The sequence below is a fragment of the Tursiops truncatus genome, chromosome 9 (genome assembly GCF_011762595.2).
Source record: "Tursiops truncatus isolate mTurTru1 chromosome 9, mTurTru1.mat.Y, whole genome shotgun sequence".
In the NCBI taxonomy this organism is placed as follows: Eukaryota; Metazoa; Chordata; class Mammalia; order Artiodactyla; family Delphinidae; genus Tursiops; species Tursiops truncatus.
The window spans coordinates 16,065,911-16,092,749 of NC_047042.1; the positions used below are offsets into that span (position 1 = coordinate 16,065,911).

Below are 26,839 nucleotides of genomic sequence, written 5' to 3' on the forward strand. Positions count from 1 at the left end.
ATCCAAATTTATATTTAACACATAATACCCATACAGCATTTATGATCGTAGTTTTTTGGTTTTATCTTTCATCACATAGTGTCAGAAAATGAGGATTAATATCCAGATAAAAACAAGCAGCTTACTTTTTGTAAACTTTAGTATATTATTTTTTATACATTTCAAAGTTACAGTAGTATTTTTGGATATATATTTTATTCCATATGGTCAGGTAATGTTTATTGAAGGTCTGTAGTTTACCTTACTGTTTGTCACCCCCTGCTGGACCATTCATCATTGTTTGAGAAAAATTAATTTAGTGTAAGGTTCTTCAATCTAGTAATGTATCAAATTTTCAATTACTCGGCTCTAAGGGCTTTATTTTCTATTTGGATGCTTAAGCCAGTACTTCTCTTTTCCATTCCAGTACATGTAAGTTTTAAAAATTGCAGTGTATCTTAAATGAATATAAACAATGCTCCAAATACAGGCTTCTTATTGTATTGACTTTTTACTGATTATTTTATTGATTGTTCCTAAAAAATGGTGTCAGCGTACTTCTAGCGAATTACAGCTTTGAGTCTCTAAGTCTAATATTTTGGGGAAACATTAGATGGGCTGTTTTACTTTTTATTGCCATTATACTTGATTACTTTATGTATAAAAATTCTAAATATGTTAAACAGTTTTTATCCGTCTTTGGTTTAGTAGATTGAAATTGGCTATAGGCTAAGTTAAAAGGGTTCAATGTAAATTTATGATTATAGGTATACTTATAGAACTTTACATTTTAATACCATGTAAACAACAGGGCAGGTAGGCAGGCATGATCTTTTGAGAGACATGTTTAGTAAAATAGGATGCAGTTTTAGTCATTTGTTTTAATTTCTGTGTTAGGGACTTGAAATCTGTCAATAAATCAGAAATGTGTTTTTCTACCGTATCTAATTGGAAGATAATGCTGATGTTACAGTTTTATTGTCACAACTAGGAATATATTCAGAGGCCAGTGGTGACCCCCCAAAAGTTGTCTTGTGCCTCTGTGAGTCAGTCCCCCCACCTCCAGCACGAACTTTTGTTACTAGAGATTTCATTTTGCTCTTTCTTGGATTTCATATATGTGGAATCATACATGGAATCATATGTGGAATCCATCTTTCTTGGATTTCATATATGTGGAATCATTCGTTTGATGAGTAGTATTCCAGTGGATGTGTATGCCACAATATATTTATCCATTCAGCTTTTGATACATATTGGGTTTTCAACTTTAGACTATTGTGAATAAAACTGCCATGAACATTTATTTTCAGTGCCCTTGGGTAAATACCTAGGCGTGGAATTGCTGGGTCATCTGGTAAGTGTTATGATTAACTTTTTAAGATTTGCTACACTGTTTTCTTTCTTTTTAAACTAATAGGTAATTTTATTTTTACAGTAGTCTTATATAGCAACAGTATTAGTTTGCTGGGGCTGCCATAACAAAATTATCACAGACCAGGTGTCTTAAACAACAGAAATATATGTTTTCACAGTTCTGGTGTCTGGAAGTTCAAGATCAAGGTGTTCATAGGTTTTTTATTTTCTGAGTCCTCTCTCCTTGACTTGCAGATTGCCACTTTCTCTTTGTATCTTCACTGGTCTTTCCTCTGTGCTACACTTTTCTAAAATGGTTGTAACATTTCCACCAGCAATGCATAAGAGTCCCATTTGCTTTACATCCTTCAGTGCTTGTCATTGTAAATCATTTTAATTTTAGCCAGTCTCATAGTTGTGTAGAGGTATCTTTTATGATTTTAATTTGCATATACATGATTACAAATCATGTTGAACCTGATTTTGAATATTTATTTCCCACTTCATTTATCTTTGTGTAGTGTCTGTCCAGATCTGTTGTCTTTTTTTTTGAAAGACAGTATGAATTTACTTTAAAACTGTGGAACAAATATTACTAAATTACTCAATTCAAACTGGAGTGCATTTTCACCCCTAAGTGCTTCGGGACTAAGCTATCCCATCTCCTTTTATTAACTCTTGTCTCTTACAATGTCTAATGATGACAAAAGGTTAAATTTGTGTGCCTAACCCAAATGTGTGGGATAAGATCTGAGCCTTGGATTGAAGTGCATTTGATTCACACAAAAATAAAAAATGGCTAAGAGGGTTCAATAAAAGACAATCTTGTGAAATACAGGGTAACTAGACTTTTGCCCTTGTTTTAAACTGGGTTTGTCTTCTTATTGAGTTGTGAGAGGTCTTTTTATATTCTGGATACAAGTTTGTCAGGTGTGTGTGTGTGAGTGTGAATGTTTTTTGTGAATATATGTGCATTGTCTTTTAATATTCCTAGTGGTGTGATTTGAGCAGAACGTTTTAATTTTGATGAAGCCCAGTGTACCTTTTTCTTTTTTTTGGGAGGGGGGTGAGTTTTGTTTTATAGTTTGCACTTTTGGAGCCCTATCTAAGACAATCTTTTCCTGTCCTACAGTTGCAAAAAATTTCTTCTACATTTTTTTCTGGAAGTTTTAAAGTTTTAATTTTTGTGTTAAGGTCTATGATTCATGTCAGGGTACTTTTTGATATAATGCAAGGGAAAGGTTGAAGCTTATTTTTTTCCATGAAGATATCTAATTGATTCAGTGCCATTTGTTGAAAAGACCTTCCTCTCTCCACTGAATTACCTTGGGGCTTTTTTAGAAAATCAATTGACTCTATATCTGTAGGTGTATTTTTGAACTCTATTCTGTTCCATTTATCTATGTGTCTGTCCTTATTTCACATATCTTTATATTTTGATTACTGTAGCCATCTTGAATTTGCATTTAAAGTCTATTTCTTTGTAGATGGAGTGTTCTTGAGTCTTGCTTTATTATCTGTTCTTTTATAATTTCAGTTTCGTTTTGTTTGGAGTGTTCATATATATTTTTACTAGTTATTGATATGGTTGGATTGAGTTTGCCATTTTGCTATATTCTATTTTTATCATCTTTTTTCTTTTGTTCCTGTCTTTCTTTCCTGCTTTTTTTCTTTTGTCCTTTTTTCGTAAACCATTTTTAAGTGTAAAATTCAGTGTTATTAAGTACATTCACAGTGTTGTGTCACCCTCAACACTATTTCCAGAACCTTTCCATCATATCCCAAAGAGAAAGGCTGTATTCATCAACCAGTAACTCCCCATTTTCCTGTTTCCCCAGTCCTTGGTAACCTCTGTTCTACTTTTTGTCTCTGAATTTACCTATTTTAGGTACTTAATGTAAGTGGAATAATACAGTATTTGTCCTTTTGTGTCTGGCTTATTTCACTTAGCATAACGTTTTCAAGGTTCATCTGTGTTGTAGCGTGTATCAGAACTTCATTCCATTTTTTATGGCTGAATAATATTGCATTGTATATCACTTTTTGTTTATTCATCTCTTGATAGACACTTGGCTAGTTTCCACTTTTTGAAAAGGCTTTTATAAATAATGCTGCTATGAACATTGGTGTTCGAGTATCTGTTTGAATCCTTGTTTACAGTTCTTTTGGGTATATATCTAGGTGTGGGATTTCTGGGTCATATGGTAATTCTGTGTTTAACAGTTTAAGGATCTGCCAAACAGTATTCCACCGTAGGTGCCCTTTTTACATTCCCACCAACAGTGCACTAGAATTTGAATTTCTCCACATCTTTATCAACCCCTGTTATTTTCCTTTTTGTTTTTTTAAATAATTGTCACCCTAATAAGTGTGAAGGTAACATCTTAAAGTTTCGATTTGCATTTTCCTAAAGACTGGTGATGTTGAACATGTTTTCATGTACTTATTGACCATTTTATATCTTATTTGGTGAAATGTTTTTTAAGTCTTTTATCCATTTTAAAAACTGAGTCGTTTGTTTTTTGTTGTTGAGTTCTAAATATATTCTGGATACTAGTCCTTGTCAGCTAAAATATTTTTTCCCACAAATATTTTCTCCCATTCTGTGAGTTGTCTTTCCACTCTCTTGATAGTATCCTTTGATGGAGAATTTTTTATTTTGATGAAGTCCAGTTTATCCAATTTTTCTTTTGTTCTCTGTGCTTTTGGTGTAATACTTAAGAAACGGTTGCCAAATCTAGCTCAGTGAAGATTTCCCCCTTGTTTTTCTTCTAAGAGTTTTGTAGTTTTGGCTCTTCAATTTAGATCTTTGATCCATTTTGAGTTAATTTTTATATGTGGTGTAAGGTGGGATCTAGCTTCATGCTTTTTGCATGTGGATACCCAGTTTTCCTCACGCTGTTTGTTCAAAACATTATCCTTTCACCACTGAATGGACTTGGCACCATTGTCAAAATTTAATTGACCATTTATGTAACTCTTTATTTCTGGGCTTTGTCTTCTATTCCATTGGTGTATGGAATATGTATCATTATGCTGGTACCATACTGTTATGATTACTAAAGCTTTGTTGTAAGTTTCAAAATTCAGAAGATCAAGTCTTCCCACTTTGTTCTTCTTTTTCAGAAGTGTTTTGACTATTCAGTATCCCTCGATGAGTTTTTCTATTTCTGTAAAAAAATGCCTTTGGGAATTTTATAGGGATTGTATTATGTCTGTAGATCATTTTGGGTGGTATTGTCACCTTAAAGTATTAAGGCTTTTAGTTCATGAACACAGATGTCTTTCCATTTATTTAGATCTTTAATTTCTTTTGGCAGTCTTTTATAGTTTTCAATGCATAAGGCTTTCAGCCTCCTTAATTAAATTTATTCCTAGGTATTTTATTCTTTATAATACTTTTGTAAATGGAATTGTTTTCTTTATTTTTGAATTGTTCATTGCTAGTATATAGAAATACAACTGATTTTTGTGTGTTGTTGATTTTGTGTCCTGCAACTTGGCTGAATTCATTTTTTAGCTGTGTGTGTGTGTGTGTGTGTGTGGTCTTTAGGGTTTTCTACATATAAGATCTTGTCATCTGTGAACAGAGATAATTTTACTTCTTCCTTTCCACTTTGAATGCCTTTGATTTATTTTTCTTGCCTGTTTGTGCAGGCTAGAACTTTCAGTACTTTGTTGAATAGAAGTGGTGAAAGCAGACATCCTTACCTTGTTTCTGATCTTAGGGAAAAGCATTCAGTCTTTAATCATTGAGTATGATGTTAGCTGTGTGTTTTTCATGTATGACTGTTATTATGCTGAGGAAATTCTCTTGTATTTCTAATTTACTTAGTGTTTTTATTGCAAAAGTGTGTTGAATTTTGTCAGATGCTTTTTCTGCATCAGGATGGCCATGTGGTTTTTTTCCCTCTTCATTCTAGTAATGTGGTCTCTTGCTTTGATTTTTGTATGTTGACCTATTCTTGTATACCAGGGATAAATCCCACTAGGTCACAGTCTATAATCCTTTTAATATGTTGTTGAATTCAGTTTGTTAGTATGTTGTTGAGGATTTTTGCATACATATATATGGGGTTTTTTTGGCTCTGCCGCATGGCTTGCAGGGTCTTAGTTCCCTGACTAGGGATCGAACCTGCGCCCTTGGCAGTAAAAGCATGGAATCCTAATCACTGGACTGCCAGGGAATTCCCGCATCTATATTTATAAGAGATATTGGCTTGCAGTTTTCTTTTCTTGTAGTGTCTCTGTCTGGTTTTGATATTAGGGTAATGCTGACCTAATAGAATGAGTTAGGAAGTGTTCCCTTCTCTTCAACTTTTGGAACAGTTTGAGAAGTTTTTGGTATTTATTCTTCTTTAGATGTCTGGTAGAATTCACCAGTGAAGCCATCTGGTCCTAGGCTTTTCTTTGTTGGAATTTCTTGTTTTCTTTGTGTTAATAAGATAGTTCTGTGTATTCCATTTTATTTTGTCTATGAACTTTTTAGCTATAAGTTTATATTATTTTTGCAGCAATTCCTAGGGATTACAACATGCATCTTTAATTTAGCACAATCTACTTAGTGCTTATGTTGAATTACTTCAGGTGAAATATTAGCTGTTTTGAAGTCATTGTCTACTAAATCCCTTGTATGAGCCCACTTGCAGAGTCAATTTCTTTGATCTGCCTTTAAAATTTTTTTTTCATGAGTATGGGTTATGTACATCTGTTTCTTTGCATGTGGAATAATTTTTTATTGAAGTATAGTTGATTTACAGTATTGTGTTAGTTTCTGGTGTGCAGAGAAATGATTCAGTTATACATATATATATACATTCTTTTTAATATTCTTTTCTGTTATGGTTTATTACAGGATTCTGACTATGGTTCCCTGTGCTATATAGTAGGACCTTGTTGTTTATTTATTTTATATATAGTACGTAGTTTGTATCTGCTAATCCCAAACTCCTAATTTATCCCTCCCCCACTTCCTTTCCTCTTTGGGCACTATAAGTTTGTTTTCTGTCTGTGAGTTTGTTTCTGTTTCATAAATAAGTTCATTTGTGTCATATTTTAGATTCTGCATATAAGTATCATATGGCATTTGTCTTTCTCTTTCTGATTTACTTCACTTAGTATGATATTCTTTAGGTCCATCCGTGTTGCTGCAAATGGCATTATTTCATTCTTTTTTACCAAATAGTATTCCATAGTGTCTATATACCACATCTTCTTTATCCATTCATCTGTCAATGGACATTTAGTTTGCTTCCGTGTCTCGGCTATTGTAAATAGTGCTGCTGTGAACATTGGGGTGCATGTATCTTTTTGAATTATAGTTTTCTCCGGATATATACCCAGGAGTGGGATTGCTGGATCCTATGGTAACTCTATTATAGTTTTTTAAGGAACCTCCATACTGTTCTCCATAGTGGCTGTTACCAACTTACATTCCCACCAACAGTGTATGAGGGTTCCCTTTTCTCCACACCCTCTCCCACATTTGTTATTGCTAGGCTTTTTAATGATGGCCATTCTGACTGGTGTGAGGTGATAACCTCATTGTAGTTTTGATTTGCATTTCTCTAATAATTAGCAGTGTTGAGCATCTTTTCATGTGCCTGTTGGCCATCTGTATGTCTTCTTTGGAAAATTGTCTATTTAGGTCTTCTGCCCATTGTTTGAGTGGGTTGTTTGTTTTTTTTGGTTTTGAGTTGTATGATCTGTTCGTATATTTTGGAAATTAAGCCCTTGTCGGTCACATTGTTTGCAAATATTTTCTCCCAATCCATAGGTTGTCTTTTTGTTTTCTTTATGGTTTCCTTTGCTATGCAGAAGCTTCTAAGTTTGATTATGTCCCACTTGTTTATTTTTGCTTTTATTTCTGTTGCGTTGGGAGACTGACCTAAGAAAACATTGATACGAATTACGTTAGAGAATGTTTTGCCTGTGTTCTCTTCTAGGAGTTTTATGGTGTAGTGTCTTATATTTAAGTCTTTAAGCCACTTTGGACTTATTTCTGTATATGGTATAAGGGTGTGTTCTAACTTCATTGATTTACATGTGGCTGTCCAGCTTTTCCCAACCACTTGCTGAAGAGACTGTCTTTTTTCCATTGTGTATTCTTGCCACCTTTGTTGAAGGTAGGTGTATGGGTTTATTTCTGGGCTATTCTGTACTGTTGATCCAACATATGGAGTAATTTTGGGTTGAAAACTGGACATTGTGGATAATATATTTGTCATTTGAGATTCTACTGTGTTCTCTGAGGATTGTTTTTTGTTGTTATTGTTCCAGCTGGCAGTTAAGTTCTCTGATCTCAAGCTACACATTCTTTCCCCTGTACTGTGTGGTCTTCATCTCTGCTCAGTTCTTCTGGTTTATAGCTATTGCTTTAGTAACCTGGTACCTGATAGATAGATCAGCCCTGTACCTCTGTAGTTTAGATGTCACCAAGAATTTTGTCAGAGTTGATACTAAGATCATGGGCCTCAGGTTTTGTGTATCTTTTTTTCCTTTAGAGTTTCCTTCCTAAATTTCCAGTTGCTCTTTCAGCTCTGAGCTCTGTCCTGTGACACCTCAAGTTATAGTAAGGCCCCAGCTTTCTGCTGCTTGAGCTGTGTACTGTTTGGGGAAAACCATCAGTCTAAAAACAGCAGTAAACTCACATGGCTTGCCAGTCTTTTACTGGTAGACACCCCTCTGATTTTTGCTTGCTTTTCCCCATCCTCCTGGATCCTCCCTTCTCCCCCTCCTCCTGGGTCCTCCCTTCTCCCCCATGTGTATATTTTAATGGTAAGCCAGGGATTTGGGTCTTGCTCCTGCTGTGGCTCTATTCTTTTTAGGATTTTTCTTTCTAAATTTATAGTTACTCTGTCTTAATTCGTGTTCTCTACCATCTCTGGACTGTAAATCTGTATTTTTCTGCTGCAAGAACTGTGGGCATTGGAATGGGAGTTGATGGCGGTAATGGTGGTCAGTGCCCTTAGGCAAAAAACGCCAAACTTGGAATCCTTACCCATTGAAATTTATATATTTCAAATGTAACCCTTCCTTCCCTATGTTCCTGCCTTTGATCACTTTCCAGGGCCTTCAAATAAGTGTGTTCTTAAAAATGGCTAATCTAGGTTTAGAAATTGTCTGCAGGAAACTATGCTTGACCAATTTACTCTGCCATTAGTGGAAACTAGACTAAAATAATTCGTATGTGCCTTTTGCGCATATGCACTCAAAGTCCATAAAATCAAATGAGCATTGTAAATTTGAATCACTTTGATAAAAATTTCTGTAGGTTGAGATTCCAAACTAATTTTAGTTTTTAAATATGCTTAGAGGTAATGTTCAGTGCAGACTTGAATTTTATGTATATAAAATCTCTGTATTCCCAAAGAATGAATGGATACAAGAACGTTTCATAGAGTCTAAGTAACCTTACAGACTTAGAACAATAAATTTGCCAAGGCACTTTATCATCACTTTGCCTTTTGGAGTCTACTGGTATTAAAAGTTATTACTTTGTTTTGGAAGGATGACATTTTGTGGAAACTTTTACTTAAAGACTAAAATCAGTTTTATGGGATCTTTTTTCTCTCTGTTCATCTATTCTCTAAGGCAAGTCTTTCGTTTACTTAGAAGAGCAACAGAAAAATTATACCCATAGAAGTTATTCTTTCGCTTTTCCAAAACTAGTTTAAAGCAGCAACACCCTTTCTTTAGTCTTCAGATATATTTAATATGGGGATTCTAAGATTCTGGCTGGTTGTCTTGCACTCATGGGTCTTATTACCATTTTAACAAATTCATTTTTGTTTCTGTGATAGAAAAAGTGTCATGGTTTTCAGGAAACCTCATCTAAACCTGTGTGTCTTCCAGTATGTCTTTAGCTTTGTGAGAAGTTTTCTTCCAGATAAAGATTTGTGGAACATAAAGAAAGTGAACAGAGAGGGAGCCTAATGGTAGAAACCAGTGCTATTTTACAGTGAGAAATATAGTTAGCTTTGAGTAAGTTGTTAATATATTTAGGTGTTTTTCCATTTAAAAAGAAGTAAGGATTTAATGATAATGTCTACTTAAATTGATGGATTCTCTGATAGTAGTAGTATTTGATGAAGATTGCTTAGCATTTTGAACTGTTTTATCCTAAGAACTTTTCTTCTTTAGCCAAAAGGTGGTGACATGCTCTTTTGTTCCTCGCTTCAAGTCAGTGCAGCTCAGCATGTGGTGTTGTATGGTAAGCACAATAGTGCGCCCCCTCAAGGATATTCTCATCTTAGTCACTGGAACCTTTGAATATATTACCTTATGTGGCAGAAGGGACTTCACAAATGTGATTAAGGTTATGGACCTTGAGATCGGAGATTAGTCTGGATTATCCAGATGGGACCATTCTAAATACTTGAGTTTATAAAAGTGAAAGAGGAAGGCAGAAGAGTGAGCCAGAGAGCTGCAATGGTAGAAGAAGAGGCAGGAGAGATTTGAACCGTGAAAGTACTTAACCTGCCATTGATGGCTGTGAAGATAAAGGAAGGGACTCATGGACATGCAGATGTCCTTTAGTAGCTGGGAACTGTCCCCAGCTCACAGGCAGCAAGGAAATGGGGACCTCAGTGCTACAACCTGAAGGAATTAAATTCTGCTAACAAATTGAATGAGCAAGGAGATGGTATCTCCCTTAGAACTTCCAGAAAGGAATGCAGCTATGCCAACACCTTGATTTTAGCCCACTGTGACTCATTTTGGACTTCTAACCTCCAAAACTGGAAGATAATAAATTTGTAGCTTTCAGGCCTCTTAAGTCTGTGGTAGTTTGTTCTGGCAGCAAATAAGAAACAAATGCATCTATACCATATCAGCTACATGGAAGGAGGATTCTTTGTGTTTTGGAGGAAAGAGAATGGCTGATCTGTAAAGTTCTGCCCTAGAAAGACATTAGAGTCAAAACAAAATAAAATACAGTGTTTTAATGTGTCCTGGTTCTCCTCAAGAAGAAAGTGCCAGAGTTATATGTCTTTTTATTGGCAGGAAACATACCTTTTTTATACACAGATATGAAATGTTAACTAATATTTTTAAAGTAAACAGCTGTAATGGGATAGGGCTTATAAAGTATCCTGCATACTCTTCTGATATCATGGCTAATTATACATTTTTTTCCCCTGTTGCTGTTAAGAAACAAATAATGGCCTCAGGCCAATTTAAGGTTTTACAGGTAAATAATTTGGGAGTACAAGAAAACTACTTTTTATTCTAATCAGGTTTACATATTCAATTCTCTGCTGATACATATGTTTTAAAACCCTACTGTGCGCTTGTCTCTAAGACTGTTTCTGTTTTACAGTTATGTTCATTCTTGGTCTTCGGGATGCTTGTAGGATGTTATTCCAGATCTGGTTATAGGCATGTGATGGAGCCTGGTTATGAGCCATAGTTACTTAACTTCTAACAGAAATAAGAATAATATTTAGTCAGGATCTCAATACAGGAAGAAAAATGTGAACAGAACATTTTTCATAGAATTTCCTAGTAAGGTTAGTAGTTCAAAATCTTGTTCGTTTTTATCATTTATTTATTTATATTTTTGTTGTTGTTTTTGCGGTACGCGGGCCTCTCACTGTTGTGGCCTCTCCCGTTGCGGAGCACAGGCTCCGGACGTGCAGGCTCAGCGGCCATGGCTCACGGGCCCAGCCGCTCCGTGGCATGTGGGATCTTCCCGGACCGGGGCACGAACCTTGTCCCCTGCATCAGCAGGTGGACTCTCAACCACTGCGCCACCAGGGAAGCCCTCTTGTTCGTTTTTAAACTGTGTTCTGAGAAATTCGGCTTGGTCTTCTCCATAAATACTGAACAGTGGTAATTGCTGGACAGAGGGTGGAGGAGAGAGAGAACGTATTGTTTGTTTTTTTTAAAATAAGGTTTGGGGATACTTAAGAACAGACATCTAATTGATGTGGAGACTTTCTCCCTAAAACAAAGTAATGAAATTGATATTCTAGAGTAGGTTAAAATGTAGCAATGAAAATAAAAACTGAAAAGGAGTAGCTGGGAAGACTTGTACTGAGGATAAATGATTTATGAACAAATTTTGTTGAATGGGCACTTGCAGGCTAGTTATTTTAATGTAATAACTAGAAAAGCACAGTATACACAAACTTTTCTTCCATCAAAGTAGTATTCACTTTATTAACATTTTAGAGACTTCAGAATGTCATAAAATTATACCATAAAGTAATGTAATTGTTCCTGCTATGTAGTTTGTGATTAAGAGACAGGAGAACATAGGCTTTGAAGCCATCTAGAGCTTGATTTAAATCCCATTTGCATCGCTCCTGCTAACTGTGTGAATATCGACAAGGTAAATTCTCTCAGATTTCAAAGGACTTTTGGGTAGATTTAATGAGACAAAATTATAGATTGCTTTCAACCTTGTCTAGCATATAGTAGGTCCCTCCAATATTGCTTTCCTCTTATCCTTCTTTCTTTAGAAATAGAACTAAAGGATGAATTTATATATTTTGAAAGTGACAGTGGTTATACGTCATCATATGTGGTCGTGTGTTCTACTCTTATATGTACAAAAATGACATCTTTTTTGTTTTTTCTTAAAAAATCGCATAATATACATTTCTTGTGTATTTTTTCTGGTAACACAATAGTGAAGTATTACTATGAAGATATTCAAGTTCAAGTTGGGCACTGATGTAGAATAAACACAGTAAAGTGAAAATCAGATCTCAAATACTGAGACGAGAAAAAGTACTTTTTGAGGAACTACAGTAATCAATACATAGTGATTTTTTGGGTAACTACATGACATAATTGAATTGAAAATACATTAAAAAAATAAAATTTCAGAAAAATGATAAAAGCTGTCATTGTTTGCTTTGTGGCAAGTACTGTGCTAAACACTGTATATATTTTATCTCATTGAGGTTTCACAACAGCCTCTGAGGTAGATGTTATCATTTTGCAGTTGGGGAAACAGAGTCTGGATGAGACAAGTAACATTCCTAGGATCACACAGCTAGTAAGAAGAGGACTTCTCCTTGCACTTATTATTTATTTCTTCCACTTGTACTCTGGTGGAGGTGCTAATGAGAACCAAAAAGTGCTCTAAGACAAAAGAATTGTGTGAAGTTGGGACTTTTGTAAATTTTGGGTAGAGGCTGTAACAATATTATTTGTTAGTGGAAGTTGAAGGACTTGTACAGCTTAAAAGCAATTAAAAAAATTTTAATGTAATGGTTAAAGTGGTGGGGGGCGGTGGTGGTGGGATGAATTGGGAGATTGGGATTGACATATATACACTAATACGTATAAAACAGATAACTAACAAGAACCTGCTGTATAAAAAATAAATACAATAAAATTCAAAAAAAAGAATAGGGTTTCAAGAAATCAGATGGAGCGGCCAGCTTTCAACACCCAGAGCTAGTGACGCAAGGCCATGTCAGCTCCTACCAAGGATTCCTGCTCACACTGGGATAGGTAAGGTAAGGAGCTGTGGACCTGAGAGGAACATCTGTCAGCTCTCCAAAGTCTTCTCAACAAGATCATCATCCCCAAAGCAGGTATCCTCAAGGAAAGACTGTCTGTTGAATCTGGCCAGGAAAGAATGCTGGTTGTGGTCCATGAACTCACAGAAATTATAAACCATCTTTGAGGAAAGAATCAGTCCATCTGAAGAGTGTGTTAAAGGGAAAAATAAGACAAATGAAGACATGGAGCTGCAGCAAGGGGACAAAATGGATGAAGAGGAAAAAGAGAAGAAAACCACATCTCAACCCCAAAGCATAATGAAGGACCGGTTAGTAGAACTTGTGGAGTAACCAAGCGATATGAACAGAAGTTCCCAGACAAGGACGATGAATTTGACTCACCTCCCGAGGATATCATGTTCAAGACGGACCACATCTTGGAATCCTGGTACCGAGACATCCAGGACCTTCAGGATGAAAACCAGCAGCTGACTGCCGACGTGAAGCGGCTGGGAAAGCAGAACACCCGCTTCGTCACGTCCATGCGGCGCCTCAGTATCATCAAGCGCCGCATCAACTCTTGCCAAGGACATCAAGGCGCAGGGCGAGAGCATCCACCGCAAGCTGAGCGCCATGAAGGCACTGAGCGAGGACGCTGAGTCGCAGCACGGCGCGCACTCGCCCGTGGCGCACATCACGCGCGCACGGTACAGCGCTCTCACCCACCCGTTCCCAGGCCGCCATGCACGAGTACAACCAGGCCGAGATGAAGCAGCGCGAAAACTGCAAGATCCGCATCCAGCGCCACCTGGAGATCATGGGCAAGGACATGTCAGGCGACCAGATCGAGGACATGTTCGAACAAGGCAAGTGGGACGTGTTCTCAGAGAACCTGCTGGCGGACGTGAAGGGTGTGCGGGTGGCCGTCAACGAGATCGAGAGCCGCCACCGTGAGATGCTGCGGCTTGGAGAGCCGCATCTGCGACCTGCACGACCTCTTCCTGCAGATGGCCATGCTGGTGGAGCAGCAGGCTGATACCCCGGACGTCATCGAGTTCAACGTGCAGAAGACACTCGACTACACCGGCCAGGACAAGGTGCAGGTGCGCAAGGCCGTGCAGTACAAGAAGAAGAACCCCTGCCGGACCGTCTGCTGCTTCTGCTGCCCCTGCCTCAACTAGCAGGGGGCCCAGGCCGCCACACCCCATCCCCGATCGGAATGGTGGGGGGAAGCACACTGGGAAAGATTTTGAAGCTGTCTGCACTGGGGTGAGTTGCCCTAATCCCTAGGGACCTCAGTCTTTAGAGAAGGAAAAAACTCGAGGTCCCAGAATTCCAGTCCAGCTCGTACTTGGATTGTGAGGTCATTATGTGGCACATAGCACCCTTGCCTCTTAAAGGAAGCCAAATAAGGAACAGATGTGGTAGCTTACTCTATAATACATGTCCAAGGCATGTTTGTTTGTACATGGACCTCTTGGAGGAAGTCAGTTCTGCATCGGCTCACAGTATGAGCTCCTTATCAAGACTTCATTTAACCGATCCTGAAAGTACCGCGGTTGTGTTCATTTTCGAGTGAACTGACCTTGGGAAAAACTGCACATCTTCCATTTCTGATTCTTCATCTGGTTTACGCTATGTGATTCCCACCTGGATGTATATCTTCTTTCTGCTCATCTCCTCTACTTATTAAAATCACATTTAACACTTAAAAAAAAAAAGGAAAAATAAGTGCTTGGGAGAGAAGAGAAAAAGAATTTAATGTAATGGTTCCTCTTCTCCATTGATGCTGCCTGCATTTCTTTCTTTTTTTTTTTTTTTTTTTGTGGTACGCAGGCCTCTCGCTGTTGTGGCCTCTCCCGTTGCGGAGCACAGACTCCGGACGCACAGGCTCAGCGGCCATGGCTCACGGGCCCAGCTGCTCCGCGGCACGTGAGATCTTCCCAGACCGGGGCACGAACCCGTGTCCCCTGCATCGGCAGGCGGACTCTCAACCACTGCGCCACCAGGGAAGCCCAACCAGGATTAATTTTAATTTAACTTTTCTCGTTCTTTTCATTCTGTTTGATCTGATTTTATTATATTTATTTCCTCATTTAATTTATCTAAAATTGGATGCTTTTAAAAGTTGTCTTATATTTTTCTTAGAATAAGGAAGGCTATAAATAAATTATGTATAATATTTACCAATTTTGCTTTCCTACTTTCTTCCTAACACTAAGAATAATTTTTGTTTTAGGGACTTCCTTGGCAGTCCAGTGGTTAAGACTGCGTGCTTCCACTACAGGGGGCGTGGGTTCGATCCCCGGTTGGGGAACTAAGATGCTGCATGCCGCGTGGCGTGGTTAAAAAAAATAATAATAATTAAAAAAAAAAGTTTTTGTTTTAGTTTTCGACGACATGCTCTTGTGAGGATCTTTTTGAATTTGTAGATGTTTGCTGCAGGGAAAAAGCACGCATACAGATACACATTAAATTTTGCACACAATTTCAGGGGATTTATGAAACTCCAGGAAGCCCTACACCAAAGTCATTGTTTATCTGAAATGTATTTTTTGGCACATGTTTTTCTGTAAGGTGGCTATATTCAATCACCTAAACTGTTTTCTTTATATATTTAAATTGTATTCACTAGCAGCCCATTTTCAATAATGCTAACTCACTCTATGGTTCTGTTGGTTCTGTGATTCAGTGAAAATGCTAAAAAAGCAAAAGAATTACAACAGAAAATAATATCAGTGTTGTTGGAAAGAATTCTTAGTGAAAGGGTTAAAAAGAAATGTTCCCAGGGTAGTGCTTCTGTAATACCATTTGAAGTATTTAAGTAACGCTGAATACCATTGTTACTTAAACTGTTATAAAACAGAATAGGAAATTAAAGTAGTCATAAATTACCAAAGAGTAGCTGAATATTTCCTAAATTATGTTGATGGCACAAATAAAGGAAATTACAATAATAAAGGAAAAATGTTTGACTCAAACCATCTACCTAACTTTAGTGACATCTGTTCAAAAGATACACAAAATAGAGTTTTTTAGTATTTTCCCTGAGAACTTATTTTAGAAGTAATAAGTTTTGTATTGAAATGAGCAAAAATATGCCAGTGTAGTGCTTACCTTCTGGTCAGAATAAGATAACATTATGACAAACACTAGTTGTGCAGTTTATAATTGACAGAATATTTTGGCTGAATGAAGTGAAAGTAACACTTTATAGTGTCATCTTCTTTATGTTTAGTACTATTTTATCTTCTGAGTATATGATTTTTAAAGGAAACTTCTGCCTAGGTAACTTCTTTTTAGAAAATAGAATTTTATTTCTTAAGGAAACAGATGTCCTGCTGAACTATAGTATATATGGTTCAATTAAAATTTTATTAGTTAAAATGAAGTAAGCTTAAAAATTTTTTCCTTAAGAAGGCACTGTGGCCTGAATTGAGTTCAGAGCTGCTTCTATATCTTTTCATTTATTAGTTACTTGAATGTCTGTCACTTTGATACACAGTCTGTCTTCTGGTATATAAAGTAATGGTCCTTAAGCTTTAGCACACAAATCACCTGAGGGTACTTATTAAAACTTATTATTCAGGGCTGCAGCCATAGCTGTTCTGACTCCTAACGTAAAGGTGGGGCCCAGAAACTGCAGTTTCCAAACAGACACCATAGAGGTTCTGATGTAGGTGGGCTATAGTTTGAGCAACTCTCTCCTAAACAAGGTTCCGTAGGGTCAGAAGTTTAAAAATTGTTCCTTTCAATTTCACAAATATTTACTCTTCCATTAGTATTTATCAGTCACTTTTTTGGGGAAGCATTATGAAAGGTGATATTAGTATTACAGACCATTATTTTATTGTGTGGATTAAATACAGTTTAATAAATTTAGGTAACTACAGTTTGCTAGCATTTTGTTGCTTGTAAGAAGTGATACTTGGAAAAAATTCAACAGCAAAAGAAAGACTGCAGCTTTTTAAGAATTGGGAAGAAAATTGTTTAAGTGTATATTATGTAGTTTGATTTTTTACATTTCTGAGTGAGGCATTAACAATATTAGAGTGAAATACATATGTTTGGTTCTTCTCTACCCAATCAGTATTCCACATACCATATGACATATGGGATTGTGTATAATATTAAAGGCTGCTGTGTATATATATCAGTCCCATATGTATTTGTCATTCCTACAGTCTGTGTCTCATATGGCCAGAACTCTCATTGTTAGCATTAAAATTTTTTATGTTAAATTAAAAATTTTTCATTTTGCATCCCTTATTAGTGTTATATGTCCAGAACTGTCTGAGTGGAAAGTGATTCCTCATAACGTTATTGTCTTCTCTTGCTGCTTTTTCTTTTCTCCCTGAAAAATTGGTGGATGTGTTTTGGTAGTCTGTCTTGCTTAATGTCTCTCAGAAATATGACATAATTGCTTTCATGGAAGCAGGGTGAGGGAAATGACCTCAATCCCAGACAGACTGAGCTCTCCTTTTTTATCTTACTTGATGCTTCTGGTTTGATAATGGTATGGAGTTGATATTGGTGGCCCTGATAGGAATGACAGTGCTTTTTACCACTTGCTGGTGGAAGTACAAAGCTGTCATGCTTGAAAACCATGGATACAGCTTATAGAGGTCTGTAAAAAAAAAAAAAAAAAAAAAAAGTGTGAATAGAAGGGTAGGGATACTTAGGGTTTTTTTCACACCTTATTTTATCATGAGCCGGGGAGAAATATTACTGTGTTAAATTTGCTCATCTCTTTTTCTCTCATAAAAATGAGTATTCTTTCGAAGGTGATAGCTTTCGTATTAACGATGAACCCAATTTTCCTTTTGTTTCTACATCTCAGTACTACTGTGTTCCAGATGTTTGTGAATTGTTATAATATTCTTTCATTCTACTTCTTATGATGTAATATATGTTATCATATTACTAATCTGTCCAGTCTATCTGTTGTCTGGGTTTTATTTTAATCCTTTCATTGTTTGGAATGCTTTTTAGCAAGTCTTCAAATTAGCTTTCTTTTGTGAACTCTCTAACCCACAGTTCTGTGTTCTCTTTGTATTTCTCCTAAGAGTTGAGCATCTCTGAGTATTTTAGATCTTTTTCCTGTCTTATCTGGGTTTAATTATCTCCTTATATTTCTTGTTTATATTGTGATCTGAGCTTCTCTCTTCCCTAAGATTTATTATTAGTCATCTCACATTTAGCTTTCCTTGACTTCACGCCAGTCCCATAGGGGTCTCACACAGGTGTCTATCTCTGAGATGTAAAGAAAATAGGTGTCAAAAGTTTTCTCTAGTTTTTATATTTCTTACTGAGTGGAAAGGAAGAAAAGAAATAAATTATTTTATGGTTTTTCCCTTGCTTTTAACTTCTATTTAGAAAAAGAACCTGCTTCACAGTTTGCTAAGTTACCTTTCTTACCTTTTTGAAGCGTAGCTTGAAGCTATTTAATTATAATAGAAAAAGGTTTAAGTATTTGATATTTTATCAATATTATTTTTAGAAACATTGCTTATATGATTTTTTAATTTTTAAAAATGATTCTTACGCAACCATTAGCAAGGAATGAAGGTGATATGTATATAATGAGTTGGATGGATATTTATAATAAATTATTAGGAAAGAAGCAAAGGATCATATTTATATTTTTTGCTTTGTATACCTAGGAATTTTGCCATTGTTTATAATTGAAAAAAGTACCAAAGAAGAAAATAATGCGTTTAATGGAAAAACTGAATAAACCAATATGTGAAATATAAAGTAGATAATTTAAAACATCAAATAGGAATTTTCATTTTGGATATTTGTAATAACTAGAACATTCTTGAATAGTTGTTTATTTTACTTAATTGAATTTTCTGCTTTGCCAGAAATTCTTTTTGTTTTTGCCCTTGTTACCCATGTACTTTATTCAAAGCATAATTTAAAAAGTTCTTAGATCATTGAGGAAATCTAATTTCTTGTGGTCTTTTTATGGCCATCATTTTGAATTCTTCACTCTCTTATAACAGTTGGCTTTCTAGTCAGTTGGATACCGTATTGATTCTGCATTGATGTTGCCTGTCGCATCTGTATGCTCCTTTGTAGAGCTACTGCCAGCACTTGTTGTCAGGCCTTTCCTTACCTATCAAGGTGATGGCAGTAGCTTCCTATCCTCTGTGTTTTCTTCGCTTTCTCAGCTTCCCATTTCTGTGTCTTACTCAATCAACTCTTTCTACATATTGCTGTTTTTTGTTTGTTTGTTTTTCCCTGTAGCTCATTTCTTATCGCGTTATTCCCCTGCTCAGATTTCTCTGCTGGCATTTAAGGCCTCTGTCTTTTGGTTCTAATTTAACTTACCATATCAACTTCTCACTACTGTATTATTTTTCTTCTAAAGAGAACAATTTACTGTTTCCAGGATATGCTTTAGTAGCTTTCCTCAACAGTGCTTTTGTTTATATTGTTCTTAAATCCAACATACTTCTTTTCTTATTAAGTTTGTTAAGAACTTTATTCTTTTTAATTTACATTTGCCACATTCTGCTTTTTTCATAGGTATTACCATACTTTTTACTACCTCGATTCTAGATTTTAAGCTCTGAGGGTAATATATGAGTTTCAGCCACAATGCCTTCCTTCTACCTTGTAAGGATTCAAATGTTAATTGAATTACAAAGCTCACTTAAATGTACAATCATAAAATATAATAAAACCAAAAGTTTTATTGACTTTGGAAGGTAGTCTTGAAATTACTGTATTGAATAAAGCCCTACGAATAAGCACTTCCTTTCTTATACTTTTAGGTTTTTACGTTTAAGTCTAATCTCAGTGAAATGAGGAGTTTGATTTTTTAATGTCCAGAGAGCTGAGATTTTGCTATAATTTTATTTGGGGGATTAAAAATAGACCATATACCTAAAAATTGACTTATTATGGGGGAGAAGTATAGAATTATTCATTGCTATGAATGGCATTTTTTAATAAAGCATCATTGTAAATAATTCATTTTTATTATGTCTGAACATCAGTTGGGTACTAGTTGGTAGAATAACAATGACCTTAAATTAGGAAACAAAAGAGAAAACAGCAGTTCCATATCTTGTTGAGCACATCTTTGGTTAGTTTTTAAAAGAATAGTTTTTAGTAGTTTTCAAGAACTAACCCAGTTAGCTATATAGAAATTGATATTATTTGTGGCATATGGATAGAAAAATATGATTGTAAGAAGATCCCATATTGAATGTATTGTTACCTCTATTGCTTTTGCATTTAAAAATTTCATTCTAACATGAAGAATTAGCATTAACGCTTTTTTGGTAAAATTATTTGAAATAAAGTAAAAAATTTACACATTGTGTTAAGGGCCATCATAAGAAAAATAAAAATATTTCACCTTTTCATTGAACAACATTTAAATAAAAAATTATCTAAGCTTCTCATTCTCTTCTTTAAGCTGAGATCAGTAATTGCAAACATATTTGTGACTTGTTTTTAAAAGCTGAACTTTTAACATAAATGTTATTTTGGTTTACATATTATTTAACACTGAAAAGCTACTAGAGGTTATCTGGTAAATATGAATATTCTTTGTTGTAAACCAGTGGGTGCACTTTTGTATGTCTGAAAGATTATTACAGGTGGGCAGAAATGCTTGTTAATAGTTCCAGTGTCAAGTGTAGAAGTAGTAACAGCTTAGAGGGCAACATTATAATATTTGCTATTTGTTCTTTATTTTGTTAGATTTCTTATTACAGAGAACAAGAGGGCATGAACGCAGTTTAGGCAGATTTATTAGAAGAATGTTTTTAAACTGAGTTCTTTGGCATGTTTATAGACTTGAAGATGAAAAATATTTAGAACACAATGGATTTTTCTTAACATGAAGACTTTTCTAAAAATAGTCTAATTTTTATTAAGATTATAAAGCTAAATATTAAAATATTTATGCTCAGAAATCCAAGTACAAAATTATTTAAAATTTTTAAAATGAATATATTAGGAGATACTCTGTGCTAAATATATTTGTCGAATGAAAATTTTCTTAATGTCTTTATGCAATACCAATTTCTCTTTTAGTTTTCAAAAAATTAGTCTTAGTTGTTTATGCTACATTTTGTCAAATTGAAGCATTTCTTTAATTCCATAAAAGAATACAAAGTAAGGCAGGAGGAAACCGCTTCTTTGCCAAGATTTGACATTATGTCAACATAACATTATTATCAGAAATATATCACTGTTAAATTTGTCATGTAAACCTCAATGAATTCCTGCTATTGCATGGTTCTCATTTCCCCAAGGGATAAGGTATTCAGTAAACTAAATTGGATGAATTTCATTTATTTACATAAAAGTGGTATATTATTGAATTGGTTGTTTTCTTCACAGTCCAACATTTAATTTTTAATTATAGAAGACCACCTAATGAAAACATGTTTCTTTCAATGAGAGATTATTATTGAATGACATAAAAATTTTTTATTTAAAAATGAGTTGCTACTTGATTTAGTGAATACAGTATGAAAAAACAATAAAGAATTGTCCAGTTAACCCATTACAAGGGAGCAAGTATTTGCCTACTTTAAATAACTTATTGCTGTTTTTCAGGTACAGTGATAATTAGCACTCATCAATAGATTATTAGATTATAACAATTGGAAAATACTTGTGTGATATGAGATTCTCAAACCTGATATCTATAGTTAGGATTAGTAATTTCACAGTTTTCTAACATGAATTGGGGATTGGAGGCAAAATGCTTTAAATTTAATTACGTGGTGTAGAGTAAAAAAATTCACAAGATTTATTGCCACTTTAATGACTTTGAGAGTTGAAAAGGACTACTATATTTGGAAACACTTGGGAGCTCTGAGAGTGTAGGAACATTGTGTAAATTGTATGACTCTAAAGTTGTTATGTTTCTAAAGTTAGAAAGAGTTGGCTTTTCTATAATGACATAAAGGCTTTTTTTTTCCTTCCTTGTATTCAGATTTTAGTAGTTAACTTCTGTTATACAAAAAGACTGACTTGAATAAAGTTAGGATGTCTGTTTATTTTAATGCACTGGTTTTTGCCAGTATACTGTATTTCCAGAGCATTTGGGTTAACTCAACCAAAGTGAGGAAGGAGGAAAGAAGCCTTAGTTTTCTTCCTTCCTTTTATTGTCAGTTCATTTGTATATTATAGGCATAGTGCCCTTGATCTTAGAAAATCAGTCTCTTTTTCATAATAAACTTGAATTTCAGAAGTTTCCCTATCTTGATGTGCATATACACGGTTGTTTGTTTTTTGGTTCTTGAATTTTAAAATCCTGATAAATCCTACAATTTCCTACATTCCAAAAAGGATAAAGTTTCATATATAGTTCATTATTTTTGATGAATCAAATATTATATAGCAAGTAGACTATGCTAGAAAACATAATATAGTGGTATAGAAAATCCTGGATCATTTTGGTTGCTTGGAGCCCATAATTTTGCTTTTTATGTTAAAATGCTATTCCAGTTGTTAACATATAGATATAGTTTGTGGCTTAGAAACAATACACTTTATAAAAAAAAAGAGCAAGGATACCTGTGTCAGTTATATTTTAAAGTTATACAGTGTTTTAAGGCTATGTATTTATTCTTTAGAAAATATGACTTACATAAATATCTTCTGTTGGACATAATATTGACAAAATATACACATGATATTACCTTAACAAACTGCCATGCAACAAATACATTAAGTAATGAAGAAATTGAATATATATGACCTAATCTAATCTTGACATTTACATTGAAAATTTACAACATAACCAGTACTTAAAATGTTTTTCTTATATTTGGCAGTAATTTTTTACAGTTTAAATTTAAAACTTCTGAGTGTGGGTTTGGTGAAACTTAGCCTTTTCCCTAGTCTGTGACAACCTGAGGTACTAAACATTTTTCTCTAATTTCACTATCTTCAAAGGTAATTTTTTTGTTTCTTTTAGGATCTATCCAAGAGTTGTGTATTACAGCATTATTAGGCATGGGATCAGCTTCTACTATGGAAACAACTCGCTTTTTCATTTTACTTTTCAAGACCTTTTGAAATTTTTGTCTAGTAAATGCATATAATAGAGGATGAAATATAGTTGTTCCATAACCCATGACTAGAAAACACAACCTTAATTTTACTAAAAGGTCACTTGGGCCTAAACATAAAATGGTGGTATTTAAAACAGAAATTGGTGTCCAGCAGAGAAGAAATGTAGAAATAATCAATAGAGACATTTTGAAGACCCTCTTTTGCCTTTCTCGTCGTTCACGGTGTCGTTTCATAGCTCGCCGGAGGGCAATTATTACAGAGACTGAAGTTCTAACACCAAAGACTACATTTCTCCCACCACTGCTTTGTGACATGTCTGTAGTCTCGTGTTGTGTGGTTAGAGAAATCGTCTTTTTCTTTCTTGCTTTCTTCTTCTGCCCTGTTGAGAACCTTGTGCCTATTCGAATATTGAGGGCCTGAAGTATTTTGCTGTATGTGATTAACATTACTATGACAGTGAAAAAGAATATTGGGATCTGTACTAGCAGGTGATAATACATTCCCAGTTCAGTGTAGTATTCATTCGTACTGACACACAGAAGTGTCTTGTTTTCCCATGTATTTCCACTTTGAAGGCTGAAAAAATTTACCTCAATAAAGGGAATCAGGAATGAGAAAAATGAAAAAATCCAAATGGATATCATTAGCATTACAGCTCTGCCCATTGTCAGAATTCGGTTTGCAGGCTTTACAGAGATGTCATATCTGTCCAAAGTGATAGCAAAAACGTTGATTGCTGTTGAGACACTTGTAAAAGATACACAGGCCTCATGGAAACAGCAGATGAGAGCAGTGTTACTCTCCAGTGAAAGCAGAAGAATAACTATAGTTAGAGGAATACATCCCACACAAATGATTACATCAAGTACATGAAGATTCATCGTAATAATGTTACTGACAGAGTTGATTAAGTTGGATTTCATGCAGTAAAGTACCAATACGGTGAGGTTGCTGCCAAGTCCCAACACAATTTCTAACATAAGAAATCCGGTGAGAGACACTTGAAAGCTTAATGGATATGATAGTGGTTGGTACATATTGGTGTTGATGTCATCAATGTCATCTCGCACTGTAATGTTAGATTCAGACTGCATGTTGATTTCCAGAATGGGAGAAAAACACATTCTTTTGGAGCAGTTGGTTTTTTCCCTAGAAAGTGAAATAGAATAAACTATTTGATATTTGGCAATTTAAATGACGTACAAAACCTGTGTTCTTTGTAAAAAAATTTTTTTATTGTGTACTTAGTTTAATTTTTAAATTTATAAACTATTAATGGAAAATGTAGAATTAGAAAACATCAAGGTTTGCATTGTTTTGATGTAAAAGGAAATTGGGTTCCCCATTTGAAGAAATAACTGTACTGGGGATTGCTCCTATATAGTTCAAAATTGTTTACTAAACTAAAAAGGTTTTCCTTATTTGGGTTTTTCAAGGTTATTATTTGAGATACAGTATATTTTTGTATAATAAAACTACCCAGTATGCAAAACTAATTTTAGCCCAGTGTTTTAAGATTTCATTTTAAAATGTTGTGAGTAGGTGGAAAATAAACGCTATTTTAACATGTTGTAGCACAATTAGTGTAGGTATAATTATTCCCATGAGATTTCAAATGAACAGGACAAATGTTTACTTAAAATGACAAATGGCACAGAGCACTAGTTTGTTTTAAACCACTTTGTCCGTGTTCTTGATTGAAATTCATATTCAGCAGTCAACAGTGTGTTTGGGGTTATCTGGAGTTATTTCCCACTGAAGTAGGCAAATGATAAATATTTCATATTTCTCAGTGAAAGTGCTCACTGAACTTTATAACAATCAAACTTATAAAAATTGGAAAAAAAAGGACATTATTTTGAAGTAAAACACCACAGACCTTAGTAAAAGAGCACTAATCACTCTTATGAATGAATGATTTATTTTGTGACCACACCCTTTCATATCTTGTAGAAGGAGAAAATTGAAATTTAATATCATATTAAGAAATAGCCATTTTTAAGGTGGTTTAAAAGAATGCATCAGTTGATTTTATTAAACAGAATTTTTAAAGCAAAAAATGAAATTTTAGGGAAAAGGAGTGTCTGAAGCCCATTTTCTGAGGAATCTATTAAAGTTACACATTTCCTGTGAAACCTTTTGTGTAAATCACCCAGTGTATATCATTTTGAGGAAAATTAAAAGAAAAAAACCAAACTCTTGCTAATTCATGTATATCTATGTTTTAATATATAGAAGTTTAGAGTAATTTATAAAAATAATGTCTGATTTGCTGGGCTAAAATGTTAGTAATTAGTATATTTAGTTAAAATATAAAATCATACAACCAACTATATTTCACATTTCAAGTACAGCATTTTGCCTGCAAAATCATAACAAATTATAAAAGCTAATAATTTTCAGAACTCATGTTAGCCTTTCACTTGATGTAACCTTTGACAAGTTTTAGAATATAGTTTTATTTATGCATATTATTTTAAAGGTAGTGTTTCAGAAACACAAATGCTAACATTATTAATTTCTTTTGAGCTTACCAAAGGCATATATTTGAGTAAGTGAAGGTCTTAGCCAGCATTGAAATCCTATAAAAATGGAAAATTTTAAAGTGTGCCAAATTTTCTGAACTGACAGATTAAACATCAGGTCTTTGTCACATCAGTTAGATTTAGAATTAAATAAAGCAGGAGTGTCAATTTAGATGATAATTAAGGAAAATGCATCTACTCTAGAGCAAGATTCTTTTCTCTTGTAAATGTTAAACAGTGTCGTGGGGTGCATGCATCTTCTGACCTACCTGTTTGCTGTTGCCTTATGGGCCTTTTGGCTCACTATAGCAGTTTTTCACAATATGATACATGATGTCATTAACAGATTTGGACATGAATTTTTACCTGACAACAGTGAAGTAGCTGTGTTTTATTTCATGTCTTGTAGGAATTCTTTCATTTTTCTCTCCAGTACTTCAACTGCATGAATTGTGAGATTTAGTTGGCTGATGAATTTCTAAAGACCAGTACAAAATACTTGTGTTTGTTTTGCCTTAAAAAGTCACGACCGAGAGAAACTTCCTCAAATGATAGGAATTGTTTCCCTTTGAGAGAATATGGGATGATGTCTCTTTATTTTCCAGAACATGTGAAAACAAAAGAAACATAAGGTTTCTAGCTTCTAAAATGTACTTAGACATCCTTTTGTTACAAATGTAAATCTGTTTCTATAGCAGTCCTCATTATTTTGAAATGATTTCTTGGTCACATAACTTGGTTATAAGTCCAGTCCATGTTCTCTTGATAAAAACCATCTGCTATTTAATTTGGTTTGTTTTCATTAGAAGAGGATACATAATTGGTCATAAAACTCAGATGGAAAAATCCTTTAGTAATATCAATTGATACGAATATCTGAATATTTAGCGCAGAAAAATACTTGCTAAAGCTTCATTTAGCTTGCTGGTAATGTATATCATTTTCTTGGCAATCCATGTTTCATTGTTTCTTCAAGAATTGGTGGCTCCACAATTTTGGTATGTTAAATTATAAACTCCCCCTTTAAAAATGCTCACCATTTTGTTTTCAGGCTTTTACAGTTATATTTTCATTTTGTGGCTGTTTTATATAGCATCTTCTTAGGATGGTTACTGTCGATGTGTTATATCCCAGCAGTAACGTAGACCTATATTCTCTGGTTTTAACTCCTTAATGTCTTAAAATCATTGTTGCAAGAATATCCTGCAGTTTGTGGTTCAGACAGCTAGGGAGGTGATGGGTCAGATGCATTCTTCATATTGTCAGTTGTAAATACTGAATTAGCTGCTTTGGGCCCTTGTGAAAAAGAAAAAAAAATGGTTAAGGAATAGGGTTCCTAATAATTTCCTATTAATTGAAAGTTACTTTAGTTGTGTTTATTTAACACCATACACAGTATTTTTTATCAAAGTAAGCAAACTGTATTATTAGAGCCATAGTTATGCATAAATTTAACGGTTTCTTTAAATATTC

The 26,839-nt window shown here is 34.7% G+C and overlaps 2 protein-coding genes and 1 pseudogene across 5 annotated transcripts in view; 2 read left to right on the plus strand and 1 right to left on the minus strand.

Annotated features, from left to right (window-relative positions):
* The window catches only part of COG5 (component of oligomeric golgi complex 5), a 283,948-nt gene that overhangs the window by 51,426 nt on the left and 205,683 nt on the right, over positions 1-26,839 (plus strand). The window lies entirely within an intron of this gene.
* LOC141279511 (syntaxin-11-like) lies at positions 6,504-19,919 on the plus strand (annotated as a pseudogene).
* On the minus strand, positions 22,664-23,980 carry GPR22 (G protein-coupled receptor 22). The gene has a single exon (XM_004317683.4). It carries the CDS (start codon positions 23,963-23,965, stop codon positions 22,664-22,666), a length of 1,302 nt encoding a protein of 433 aa, XP_004317731.1. The 5' UTR covers positions 23,966-23,980.

Coding starts and splice junctions, on each gene's coding strand:
- GPR22 (XM_004317683.4), bottom strand. CDS start 23,965: ATGTGTTTTTCTCCCATTCTGGAAATCAACATGCAGTCTGAATCTAAC.